This window comes from Sesamum indicum, linkage group LG2 (assembly GCF_026168435.1).
Source record: "Sesamum indicum cultivar Baizhima isolate 11 linkage group LG2, ASM2616843v1, whole genome shotgun sequence".
Taxonomy (NCBI): domain Eukaryota; kingdom Viridiplantae; phylum Streptophyta; class Magnoliopsida; order Lamiales; family Pedaliaceae; genus Sesamum; species Sesamum indicum.
In genome coordinates this window covers 6,673,176-6,687,361 of record NC_142658.1, presented here as the reverse complement: position 1 = coordinate 6,687,361, position 14,186 = coordinate 6,673,176, and the positions used below count along the sequence as shown (strand labels likewise).

Here is a 14,186-nt window from a genome sequence, read left to right as displayed (position 1 = left end):
CGCAATTATAACTACAAGTTAGTATAAAAGGAAAACAAACTTGCTTTAATAAAACCGTGCAAAATAGCTAAATTTTGAACGTTCTCAAAATTCGACGAAACTTGACCCAAACTTGGTCTAGACCCAAGCATTTGTGTAGTAAATTTGCTAAGCGTAATAATAATTACAAGTTAGTTTAAAAGGGAAACAAACTTTGTTTTATAAAACCGTGCAAAACAGCTAAATTTTGAATGTTCTCAGAATTCGACGAAACCAGTCCCAAATGTTGGTCTCGTCCCAAGCATTAGTGTGGTAAATTTTCTAAACGTAATAATAGCTACAAGTTAGTATAAAAGGGAAACAAACTTGTTTTAATAAAACCGTATAAAACAGCTAACTTTCGAACGTTCTCAGAATTCGAGAAACTTGACCCAATCACAGGTCTAGACCCATTCATTTGTGTTGTAAATATGCTAAGCGTAATAATAACTACAAGTTAGTAAAAAAGGGAAACAAACTTGTTTTAATAAAACCGTGCGAAACAGCTAACTTTTTAACGTTCTCATTATTCAATGAAACTTGACCCAATTGCAGGTCCAGACCCATCCATTTGTGTTGTAAATTTGCTAAGGGTAATACTTACTACAAGTTAGTATAAAAGCGAAACAAACTTGCTTTAATAAAATCGTGCAAAACAGCTAAATTTTGAACGTTTTCAAAATTCGGCCTGTCTTGACCCAAATATTGGTCTAGACCCAAGGATTTGTGTTGTAAATTTGCTAAGCGCAAGTTAGCATAAAAGGAAAACAAACTTTTTTTAATAAAACCGTATAAAACAGCTAACTTTCGAACATTCTCAGAATTCGAGAAACTTGATCCAATCGCAGGTCTAGACCCATCCATTTGTGTTGTAAATATGCTAAGCTTAATAATAACTACAAGTTAGTATAAAAGGGAAACAAACTTGCTTTAATAAACCGTGCAAAATAGCTAAATTTTGAACGTTCTCAAAATTCGACGAAACTTGACCCAAACGTTGGTCTAGACCCAAGTATTTGTGTTGTAAATTTCCTAAGTGTAATAATAACTACAAGTTAGTATAAAAGGGAAACAAACTTGTTTTAATAAAACCGTGCAATACAGCTAAATTTTGAGCATTCTCAGAATTCGACGAAACTTAACCCAAACATAGGTCTAGACCCAAGAATTTGTGTGTTAAATTTTCTTAGCGTAATAATAACTACAAGTTAGTATAAAAGGGAAACAAACTTGTTTTAATAAAACCGTGCAAAACAGCTAACTTTTTAACGTTCTCATAATTCAACGAAACTTGACCCAATTGCAGGTCCAGTCCCATCCATTTGTGTTGTAAATTTGCTAAGGGTAATACTAACTACAAGTTATTATAAAAGCGAAACAAACTTGCTTTAATAAAATCGTGCAAAACAGCTAAATTTTGAACGTTTCCAGAATTCGACGAAACTTGACCCAAACATTAGTCTAGACCCAAGCATTTCTATTGTAAATTTGCTAAGCGTAATAATAACTACAAGTTAGCATAAAAGGGAAACAAACTTGTTTTAATAAAACCGTGCAAAACAGCTAAATTTTGAGCATTCTCAGAATTCGACGAAACTTAACCCAAACATAGGTCTAGACCCAAGAGTTTGTGTGTTAAATTTTCTAAGCGTAATAATAACTACAAGTTAGTAAAAAAGGGAAACAAACTTGTTTTAATAAAACCGTGCGAAACAGCTAACTTTTTAACGTTTTCATTATCCAACGAAACTTGACCCAATTGCAGGTCCAGACCCATCCATTTGTGTTGTAAATTTGCTAAGGGTAATAGTAACTACAAGTTAGTATAAAAGCGAAACAAACTTGCTTTAATAAAATCGTGCAAAACAGCTAAATTTTGAACGTTTTCAAAATTCGGCCTGTCTTGACCCAAACTTTGGTCTAGACCCAAGGATTTGTGTTGTAAATTTGCTAAGCATACTAATAACTACAAGTTAGCATAAAAGGAAAACAAACTTTTTTTAATAAAACCGTATAAAACAGCTAACTTTCGAACGTTCTCAGAATTCGAGAAACTTGACACAATCGCAGGTCTAGACCTATCCATTTGTGTTGTAAATATGCTAAGCGTAATAATAACTACAAGTTAGTATAAAAGGGAAACATACTTGCTTTAATAAAACCGTGCAAAATAGCTAAATTTTGAACGTTCTCAAAATTCGACGAAACTTGACCCAAACGTTGGTCTAGACCCAAGCATTTGTGTTGTAAATTTGCTAAGCGTAATAATAATTACAAGTTAGTTTAAAAGGGAAACAAACTTTGTTTAATAAAACCGTGCAAAACAGCTAAATTTCGAACGTTTTCAGAATTCGACGAAACTTGACCCATACGTTGGTCTAGACCCAAGCATTTGTGTTGTAAATTTCCTAAGCGTAATAATAACTACAAGTTAGTATAAAAGGGAAACAAACTTGTTTTAATAAAGCCGTGCAAAACAGCTAAATTTTGAGCATTCTCAGAATTCGACGAAACTTAACCCAAACATAGGTCTAGACCCAAGAGTTTGTGTTAAATTTTCTAAGCGTAATAATAACTACAAGTTAGTATAAAAGGGAAACAAACTTGTTTTAATAAAACCGTGCAAAACAGCTAACTTTTTAACGTTCTCATAATTCAACGAAACTTGACCCAATTGCAGGTCCAGTCCCATCCATTTGTGTTTTAAATTTGCTAAGGGTAATACTAACTACAAGTTAATATAAAAGCGAAACAAACTTGCTTTAATAAAATCGTGCAAAACAGCTAAATTTTGAACGTTTCCAGAATTCGACGAAACTTGACCCAAACATTGGTCTAGACCCAAGCATTTCTGTTGTAAATTTGCTAAGCGTAATAATAACTACAAGTTAGCATAAAAGGGAAACAAACTTGTTTTAATAAAACCGTATAAAACAGCTAACTTTCGAACGTTCTCAGAATTCGAGAAACTTGACCCAATCGCAGGTCTAGACCCATCCATTTGTGTTGTAAATATGCTAAGCGTAATAATAACTACAAGTTAGTATAAAAGGAAAACAAACTTGCTTTAATAAAACCGTGCAAAATAGCTAAATTTTGAACGATCTCAAAATTCGACGAAACATGACCCATACGTTGGTCTAGACCCAAGCATTTGTGTAGTAAATTTGCTAAGCGTAATAATAACTATAAGTTAGCATAAAAGGCAAACAAACTTGCTTTAATAAAACCGTGCAAAACAGCTAAATTTTGAACGTTCTCAGAATTCGACGAAACCAGTCCCAGACGTTGGTCTAGTCCCAAGCATTAGTGTGGTAAATTTTCTAAACGTAATAATAACTACAAGTTAGTATAAAAGGAAAACAAACTTGTTTTAATAAACCGTGCAAAACAGCTAAATTTTGAGCATTCTCATAATTGGACGAAACTTGACCCAAACGTAGGTCTAGGTCCAAGAGTTTGTGTGTTAAATTTTCTAAGCGTAGTAATAACTACAATTTAGTATAAAAGGAAAACAAACTTATTTTAATAAAACCGTGCAAAACAGCTAACTTTTGAACGTTCTCAGAGTTCAACAAAAGTTGACCCAATCGTTGGTCTAGACCCATCCATTTGTGTTGTAAATTTGCTAAGCGTAATAATAACTACAAGTTAGTATAAAAGGAAAACAAACTTGCTTTAATAAAACCGTGCAAAACAGCTAACTTTTGAAGGTTCTCAGACTTCAACGAAACTTGACCCAATCGCAGGTCCAGACACATCCATTTGTATCGTAAATTTGCTAAGCGTAGTAATAACTACAAGTTAGTATAAAAGCGAAACAAACTTGCTTTAATAAAATCGTGCAAAACAGCTAAATTTTGAACGTTTTCAGAATTTGACGAAACTTGACCCAAACGTTGGTGTAGACCCAAGCATTTGTGTTGTAAATTTGATAAGCGTACTAATAACTACAAGTTAGCATAAAAGGAAAACAAACTTTCTTTAATAAAACCGTATAAAACAGCTAACTTTTGAACGTTCTCAGAATTCGAGAAACTTGACCCAATCGCAGGTCTAAACACATCCATTTGTGTTGTAAATATGCTAAGCGTAATAATAACTACAAATTAGTATAAAAGGGAAACAAACTTGCTTTAATAAAACCGTGCAAAATAGCTAAATTTTGAACGTTCTCAAAAATCGACAAAATTTGACCCAAACGTTGGTCTAGACCCAAGCATTTGTGTAGTAAATTTGCTAAGCGTAATAATAATTACAAGTTAGTTTAAATGGGAAACAAACTTTGTTTAATAAAACCGTGCAAAACAGCTAAATTTCGAATATTTTCAGAATTCGACGAAACTTGACCCGAACGTTGGTCTAGACCCAAGCATTTGTGTTGTAAATTTGCTAAGCGTAATAATAACTACAAGTTAGTATAAAAGGGAAACAAACTTGTTTTAATAAAACCGTGCAAAACTGCTAAATTTTGAGCATTCTCAGAATTCGACGAAACTTGACCCAAACATAGGTCTAGACCCAAGAGTTTGTGTGTTAAATTTTCTAAGCGTAATAATAACTACAAGTTAGTATAAAAGGGAAACAAACTTGTTTTAATAAAACCGTGCGAAACAGCTAACTTTTTAACGTTCTCATAATTCAACGAAACTTGACCCAATTGCAGGTACAGACCCATCCATTTGTGTTGTAAATTTGCTAAGGGTAATACTAACTAAAAGTTAGTATAAAAGCGAAACAAACTTGCTTTAATAAAACCGTGCAAAATAGCTAAATTTTGAACGTTTTCAGAATTCGACGAAACCAGTCCCAAACGTTGGTCTAGTCCCAAGCATTAGTGTGGTAAATTTTCTAAACATAATAATAACTACAAGTTAGTATAAAAGGGAAACAAACTTGTTTTAATAAACCGTGCAAAACAGCTAAATTTTGAGCATTCTCATAATTGGACGAAACATGACCCAAACGTAGGTCTAGACCCAAGAGTTTGGGAAGTTGAGGAGAACATGAGAGAAGAATACCCATATTTATTCCCTGAGCCGGTAAGTTAGTTAAATTTCGAGGACGAAATTTTTATTAGGAGAGGAGAATTGTGACGCCCCAAATATTATAATACATAATTGTAGGATTAATTGGTAAATTTTCGTGAAATTTAGTTAATTAGCCACTAAATTATGGGTCATAATTGGAGCATAATAACACTTGAATGAATTAAATTGGAGTTCGTTATAATATTTTGGAATAATTTCTATTAATTAAGAAAATTAGGAAGGACGTAAATGGTATTTTGAAAAAAGTCTAATTAATTAAATAAAATAATAATAATATTATATATATAAATAGTATATATATAAGTAAGTAATATAATGTAAATATATATATGTAAGTTATATATATATATTAGTAAGTGATATATTTATATATGAGATAAAGAAAAGAAAATTGAGGGTGGGCCCAGCAGCCCACCGCCTCTCTTCTTTCTTTTATTTTGTTGTTTTTTTTTAATGAAGATACACACACATAACACACACACATTGCCAACACACACACACACCATTTTCGGCTGAAAGGAAAAAGAAGAAACAGAGGTACGAAGATTATGATTTTAATACTTATTAATTTATATAATAATATTATTTAATTAGTTCATTTATTAAATGTTGTTTATACTAAGTGATGTACTATTTAATCGGAGTATTTTACGAGTTTGGCTATTTAAAATAGTGTCGAATTAAATATCAAATTGGATATAAAAATGATATCGTTGGTTAATTAGATTATTAAATTTATTAGATTTGAATGTTGCTATGGCCAATTTTTATAATTCTATCCGAATTGTTAACTAAATACGCAATTCTACATATTGTTATTCAATTAAATTATATAATAGCGAGAAAGTGATAAGAAATCCATAAAAATATTTCGAAAATTATATTTAATAAATGGTATGTTAATAAAGAGGAAAAACGAAGATTTGTACGTCGATAGAAGTGGAATATTAAAGAGTTATAAGAAATTATACGAATAATATTTAGTATTATATTTAACAGAAATCACGATATTCTCGATATATTAATTGTGTGTGGTATAACTCATTATAGGATACGGGGGTGAGGTGAAAGGACTGACAATTAGCGATTGAGTAAAAAGAAACGTTGTGAGGTTGAGGTAAGTAAATAATTAGTATTATCTATATATGTTCTCTTTATTTGTGCTATTACTGTTATATAAATTTGTGGTTCATGCTGCCACTGATTTGTCTGAAACTATATGAGTGATGAATGATTTGATTTGATTGACGATATTGTGTACGTGGAATGAGGAAATACGTTGGAATAATATGTTTATTGTTTGATGTATTGTGGATGTTTGAAACTGAGAATATGTAATGATATATTATTTTATGTTACTAGTTGCTTACAAGAATGGTGATATGTGGAAATGAGGGAGTGGTGGAAATTGAATATAATTGTGGCGTGAATACCCCTTTATGTGTTGAAAAGCCTGTAAGGCGAAATGAAATGAAAAGAGCTTTGATGCGATATGAGAAAGAAATGAAATGAAAAGAGCTTTGATGCGATATGAAAAAAAAGATGTGATATGAAAAGAGCTATGATGCGAAATAAAAGAGCTATGATGCGAATTGAAAGAGCTATGATGCGAAATGAGATTGATGAGCCGGCTATCAAGGGGATTCACTTAAATTTATATGACGGTGAGATTGAGTTGACGGGAAAAACACGATATCACCTTCTGGTAAGCAAACTAGGGAAAAAGAAGTTTAATTGATTATTTTATTGTGAGATAGCTATGTGGTGTACTACAGTTGATTATGTTCGAGTTAAATTGACTGTAATCCATGCATGTTGCCTACTTGTCATGTTTGGGCTGTGTTTGATGTACATATATAGATAGGGCTGATTATTTACTTATTGAGTGGCAGGCTCATCCCTCTGTTGACATTTTCTTTCAAGAGTAGACTTTGAGGTATCTGACTGTTGAAGAATAGGTCTACGCACTATACTCAGTCAGGTCGGGCCAGTATGCTGTTTCTCCTTTTTGTCAGCTAGAGTACGAATCTTATTTTGTTTGTATAAAGAGAACGTAGGAATGGAGATTAACTGTGGTGGACTACTCGAGGTGTTTGATTTGTATATATGATGTTGTGGGTTGATTATATTGTTATGACGTTGGGGTTACGTATTCATATGGATTAAATTATTATGTGCATTTATATTTATAAACACAGGGATTGCTATAAGTATGACGTTTAGGGTAGGTATAGCCCTTGTAGCGAAGGGGGTGCTACATTAGGTGGTATCAGAGCAGGGATTAGATTTCCTTGGGATAGTAGATGAAATGTTATTTTATACTTAAGGTGTATATGTTAGGAATCTACTCACATGTGTGTAATTTATATAGGATGGAGTCGTCTAGAGAAAACGCTGCTGGCCCAGCTGAGTCAATAGAGTCTGTGCAGGGTCATGATTCAGGATCAGAACATCAGGGGTTAGAATCCCAAAATAGAAATGCTCCACAACCAGAAATAAACCCTTTTATGCAACAGTTTATGGAAATGATGCAGAGGATGGCTCCATCGCCACAATCACAGCTACGTGATGCAGTTATTGACAAAAATTATGAAATAGTAAGGAGACAGGGGGCGAAGGTATTTGCCGGTACAACTGATCCTACTGAAGCAGAGGAATGGCTGAGAAACACGGAAAGGGTGTTGGACAGGATCGAGTGTACTTCTGAGCAAAAGTTGAGGTATGCAGTGTCCTTATTGGAGAAAGATGCCTTAGATTAGTGGGAAACAGTCCCAGGGAGCAGGAACCGACCAGCTACATTGACGTGGAATAACTTCTTGAAAGAATTTGCTGACAAATATACTCCACCAGTCTACAGAAATCGTAAAAAAATTGAATTCCTGGAATTAAAGCAGAATGAGTTATCTGTTGCTGAATATGAATTGCAATTTGTGAGATTGTCAAAATATGCCCCAGAAGAAGTGAGTACTGATGAATTGAGAAGAGACAGATTTGAAAGGGGGTTGAGACTTGAGATTCGGGAAAAAATAGCAATCAAACCTGCAAGTTATGGTGCACTGCTGGAAGCGGCACTGAGGGCAGAGGAGACATCCATTGAAAGGAGCTCAACTGAAGCTAAACGAAAGAAATTAACAGGTAACCTGGATCCTACGGTGGGACAGAGTGGTGCACTTTCCTTTAGGGGCTCTGGTCCGCAGAGGGGTTGGTTCAGAGGCCGAGGAGTAGGTCAGACTAGCAGGTCTTCTTCAGTATTTTCGAGTAGAGGTGGGCCTACTTCGGTTAGATCTGGAGCAAGACAGGGTCCAGCCAGATCGTTTAGTGGAAGATCAATTCCCTCTTGTGCTAACTGTGGTAGGAGACATACTGGTGAATGTTGGGGAGTTCAACCAATTGTATGTTATCGTTGCCATCAACCAGGACACATTATCAGAGACTGTCCTACATGGAGGGATAATTCCAGAAGGCCTCAGACTTCAGAGTTTAGCAATGTGGGGGAAAACTCACAACGGGCAGGTACGAGCAGAGGACGAGGTAGAGGTGGTAGAGGTAGCGGGAATCTTTCTATGACGTCAACAGGACAAAGTAGTCAGCCTCAACCACAAGCCAGGGTGTATGCAATCACAAAAGAGCAAGCTCCTACGGCACCTGAGGTTATCACTGGTTCCTTCTCTATTTGAGATTTTAGTGCACATGTATTGATTGATCCAGGATCTACTTGTTCATTTATATCACGTGATTTTGCATCTCATGTACATGCTAAAATAGAACCATTTGGACATGATTTACATGTTTCTATGCCTGCTGGTGGGTTTGTATTAGTGAATACGGTGGTGAGATCTTGTCCAATAGTGGTGGAGGGTGTTACTTTATATGCAGATCTGGTTGTAATAGACCTTAGGGAGTTTGATGTCATTCTGGGGATGGACTGGTTAGCTAGTAATCATGCTTTGGTGGATTGTCAAACAAAAGAGGTGATGGTTGAAGTCAATGGGCAGATGAAGACGGTTATAGTGGGGGAAAGAAAAGTGATACCTAACTGCTTAATTTCTGCTGTGACCGCTTTTAATCTAATTAAAGAAGGGTGTGAGGCGTACCTAGCTAGTGTGCACGATACCATGAAAGTTAGTCCGGGTGTATTAGACGTTCCAGTGGTGAAGGAATTTCCTGATGTTTTTCCTGATGAATTACCTGGACTACCACCTCATCGAGAAGTAGACTTTGAAATAGATACTATTCCTGGAGTGGCACCAATTTCAATTGCACCGTATAGAATGGCTCCGTCAGAATTGAAAGAGTTGAAGAAGCAGTTAGAAGAGCTATTGGATAAAGGGTTCATCCGACCTAGTATTTCACCGTGGGGAGCACCAGTACTGTTTGTAAAAAAGAAGGATGGGAGTATGAGATTATGTGTTGATTATAGACAGCTGAACCGAATCACAATCAAGAACAAGTATCCTCTACCACGAATTGACGATCTGCTTGATCAGCTAAAGGGTGCCACTGTGTTCTCTAAAATTGATTTGAGGTCAGGATATTGGCAACTACGGATTGAGGAAGAGTCGATCCCAAAGACAGCTTTCAGGACCAGGTATGGCCACTACGAATTTATCGTTATGCCATTTGGATTGACAAATGCCCTTGCAGCTTTCATGGCTCTGATGAACAAGACGTTACAACCATTCCTTGATCAATTTGTGATTGTGTTTATTGATGATATTTTGATATATTCGAGTAGTCCCGAGGAACATGAACAACATTTACGGACAATTTTACAGATCCTGAGAGAGAAACAGTTGTATGGTAAATTCAGCAAATGTGAGTTTTGGATGGAGGAAATTGCTTTTTTGGGGCACGTTGTTTCCAAAGAAGGAGTACAACCTGATCCAGCAAAAGTTAAGGCTATTTTAGAATGGGAACCACCTAAAAATGTGTCGGAGATTCGGAGTTTTTTGGGATTGACTGGTTATTATAGAAGATTTGTAAAGGACTTCTCTATAATCGCAAAACCTCTGACGAACTTGTTGAAGAAGAATGCACCATTTAATTGGAATGTCAAATGTGCTTAGAGTTTTGAGGAATTGAAGAAGAGACTCACTTCAGCACCTATCCTTGCTTTGCCGTCTGGGGATGGAGGATATGTGGTATTTACTGACACTTCCCGACACGGACTTGGGTGTGTTTTGATGCAGCATGGGAGAGTTATAACTTATGCTTCGAGGCAGTTGAGGCCACATGAGATAAACTATCCGACCCATGATCTGGAGTTAGCAGCCATAGTACATGCACTTAAGATCTGGAGGCATTATTTATACGGGGAGACGTTTCAAATATTTACAAATCATAAAAGTCTGAAGTATATCCCAACACAGAAAGAGTTGAATTTGAGGCAGCGAAGGTGGATGTAGCTTTTGAAGGATTATGACTGCACCATTGACTATCATCCCGGGAAGGCAAACATTGTAGCAGATGCTTTGAGTAGAAAGACGGTGGACCAACTTGCGGGTATGATCTGCTATAACATGGAGTATTTGACTGCCCTTAGAGCTATGGATGTACACTTTAGCATTGGTGGTGATATTCTATTAGCTACGATACAAGTGAGGCCCTCCCTTAAGGATAAAATTAAAGATACACAGGCTAGAGATCCATATCTACAGAGAATGAAAGCTAAGGTGCAAAAAGGAAAGAGCGATCAATTTATAATCCAGGAAGATGGCACATTGTTCAATGGAAAACGTATATGCGTGCCGAACGTAGCGGAGTTGAGAATGGAAATTATGCACGAGGCGCACTACGCACCGTATGCTATGCATCCTGGCAGTACCAAGATGTATCGTGATTTGAGACCCTATTACTGGTGGCCAACAATGAAGAAAAATGTGGCAGAGTTCGTAGCGAAATGTTTAACTTGTCAGCAGGTAAAAGCAGAACTCCAAGCACCAGCTGGTAAACTTCATCCTTTGACTATACCTGAATGGAAGTGGGAAAAGATTACTATGGATTTTGTCATTGAGTTACCACGTACATTCAGAAGACATGATGCTATTTGGGTGATTGTTGACAGACTGACTAAATCTGCACATTTCTTGCCAATCCGTCAAAATGATTCCCTGGATAAGCTCGCTGAATTATATGTTTCAGAGATTGTGAGATTACATGGTATTCCTACCTCTATAGTTTCTGATAGAGATCCTCGATTTACTTCTCATTTCTGGGGAAGCTTGCAAACGGCGCTAGGTACAAAATTGCATTTCAGTACAGCATTTCATCCTCAGACGGATGGACAGTCAGAAAGGACGATTCAGACATTGGAAGATATGATGAGAGCCTGCGTAATTGAACTCAGAGGAAACTGGGATGATCATCTACCACTGATGGAATTTGCTTATAATAATAGCTTTCATTCTAGTATTGGTATGGCTCCATATGAAGCTTTGTATGGAAGGAAATGCCGAAGTCCGATTTGTTGGGATATTGAGGGATTAAGACAGCTTGAAGGGCCGGAGTTAGTTCAAGAAACAGTGGACAAGATAAAAACAGTTAAAAAGTGTTTGAAAGCAGCACAGGATCGGCAGAAGAGTTACGTCGATAAGCATCGTAAAGAAATGGAATACGAAGTGGGTGAAAAAGTTTTTCTAAAAGTATCACCTTGGAGAGGAATCTTGAGATTCGGGAAGCAGGGGAAGTTGAGTCCAAGATATATTGGACCATATGAAATTCTGGAGCGAGTTGGACCACTAGCCTATCAGTTAGCATTACCGATAGAATTATCGCAGATACATGATGTGTTTCACGTTTCTATGCTACGGCGATACCGATCCGATCCTAGTCATATTTTGCATGAGCCAGAGATAGAGATATCAGAGGGATTGACATATGTGGAAGAGCCAATGGAAATTCTGGATCGGAGTATAAAGAAGTTAAGAAATAAAGAAATACCAATGGTGAAGGTTAAGTGGAGTCATCACTCTCCAAGGGAAGCCACTTGGGAAGTTGAGGAGAACATGAGAGAAGAATACCCATATTTATTCCCTGAGCCGGTAAGTTAGTTAAATTTCGAGGACGAAATTTTTATTAGGAGAGGAGAATTGACGCCCCAAATATTATAATACATAATTGTAGGATTAATTGGTAAATTTTCGTGAAATATAGTTAATTAGCCACTAAATTATGGGTCATAATTGGAGCATAATAACACTTGAATGAATTAAATTGGAGTTCGTTATAATATTTTGGAATAATTTCTATTAATTAAGAAAATTAGGAAGGATGTAAATGGTATTTTGAGAAAAGTCTAATTAATTAAATAAAATAATAATAATATTATATATATATAAATAGTATATATATAAGTAAGTAATATAATGTAAATATATATATGTAAGTTATATATATATATTAGTAAGTGATATATATATATGAGATAAAGAAAAGAAAATTGAGGGTGGGCCCACCAGCCCACCGCCTCTCTTCTTTCTTTTATTTTGTTGTTTTTTTTTAATGAAGATACACACACATAACACACACACATTGCCAACACACACACACACCATTTTCGGCTGAAAGGAAAAAGAAGAAACAGAGGTACGAAGATTATGATTTTAATACTTATTAATTTATATAATAATATTATTTAATTAGTTCATTTATTAAATGTTGTTTATACTAAGTGATGTACTATTTAATCGGAGTATTTTACGAGTTTGGCTATTTAAAATAGTGTCGAATTAAATATCAAATTGGATATAAAAATGATATCGTTGGTTAATTTGATTATTAAATTTATTAGATTTGAATGTTGCTATGGCCAATTTTTATAATTCTATCCGAATTGTTAACTAAATACGCAATTCTACATATTGTTATTCAATTAAATTATATAATAGCGAGAAAGTGATAAGAAATCCATAGAAATATTTCGAAAATTATATTTAATAAATAGTATGTTAATAAAGAGGAAAAACGAAGATTTGTACGTCGATAGAAGTGGAATATTAAAGAGTTATAAGAAATTATACGAATAATATTTAGTATTATATTTAACAGAAATCACGATATTCTCGATATATTAATTGTGTGTGGTATAACTCATTATAGGATACGGGGGTGAGGTGAAAGGACTGACAATTAGCGATTGAGTAAAAAGAAACGTTGTGAGGTTGAGGTAAGTAAATAATTAGTATTATCTATATATGTTCTCTTTATTTGTGCTATTACTGTTATATAAATTTGTGGTTCATGCTGCCACTGATTTGTCTGAAACTATATGAGTGATGAATGATTTGATTTGATTGACGGTATTGTGTACGTGGAATGAGGAAATACGTTGGAATAATATGTTTATTGTTTGATGTATTGTGGATGTTTGAAACTGAGAATATGTAATGATATATTATTTTACGTTACTAGTTGCTTACAAGAATGGTGATATGTGGAAATGAGGGAGTGGTGGAAATTGAATATAATTGTGGCGTGAATACCCCTTGATGTGTTGAAAAGCCTGTAAGGCGAAATGAAATGAAAAGAGCTTTGATGCGATATGAGAAAGAAATGAAATGAAAAGAGCTTTGATGCGATATGAAAAAAAAGATGTGATATGAAAAGAGCTATGATGCGAAATAAAAGAGCTATGATGCGAATTGAAAGAGCTATGATGCGAATTGAAAGAGCTATGATGCGAAATGAGATTGATGAGCCGGCTATCAAGGGGATTCACTTAAATTTATATGACGGTGAGATTGAGTTGACGGGAAAAACACGATATCACCTTCTGGTAAGCAAACTAGGGAAAAAGAAGTTTAATTGATTATTTTATTGTGAGATAGCTATGTGGTGTACTACAGTTGATTATGTTCGAGTTAAATTGACTGTAATCCATGCATGTTGCCTACTTGTCATGTTTGGGCTGTGTTTGATTTACATATATAGATAGGGCTGATTATTTACTTATTGAGTGGCAGGCTCATCCCTCTGTTGACATTTTCTTTCAGGAGTAGACTTTGAGATATCTGACTGTTGAAGAATAGGTCTACGCACTATACTCAGTCAGGTCGGGCCAGTATGCTGTTTCTCCTTTTTGTTAGCTAGAGTACGAATCTTATTTTGTTTGTATAAAGA

The 14,186-nt window shown here is 35.2% G+C and overlaps 1 protein-coding gene and 1 long non-coding RNA gene across 2 annotated transcripts; both read left to right on the top strand.

The window, feature by feature from the left end:
- The first annotated feature begins 5,539 nt into the window (after window positions 1-5,539).
- Window positions 5,540-7,252, top strand: LOC148789147 (uncharacterized). The gene is made up of 3 exons (XR_016063737.1): window positions 5,540-5,606; window positions 6,120-6,186; window positions 6,962-7,252. It is a non-coding gene; the product is annotated as an uncharacterized LOC148789147 (long non-coding RNA).
- A 342-nt stretch (window positions 7,253-7,594) lies between these two features.
- LOC148789146 (uncharacterized) lies at window positions 7,595-8,746 on the top strand. The gene is made up of 2 exons (XM_088877884.1): window positions 7,595-7,788; window positions 7,852-8,746. The coding sequence occupies exons 1-2, from the start codon at window positions 7,595-7,597 to the stop codon at window positions 8,744-8,746; spliced, it is 1,089 nt and encodes a 362-aa protein (XP_088734010.1).
- Window positions 8,747-14,186: the final 5,440 nt, after the last annotated feature.

What these genes read in the sequence shown, in the direction of transcription:
- LOC148789146 (XM_088877884.1), top strand. Translation starts at nt 7,595, where the DNA reads ATGATGCAGAGGATGGCTCCATCGCCACAATCACAGCTACGTGATGCA. An exon ending in ACTTCTGAGCAAAAGTTGAG is followed by an intron (nt 7,789 to 7,851) that starts GTATGCAGTGTC and finishes CCCAGGGAGCAG; the next exon opens with GAACCGACCAGCTACATTGA.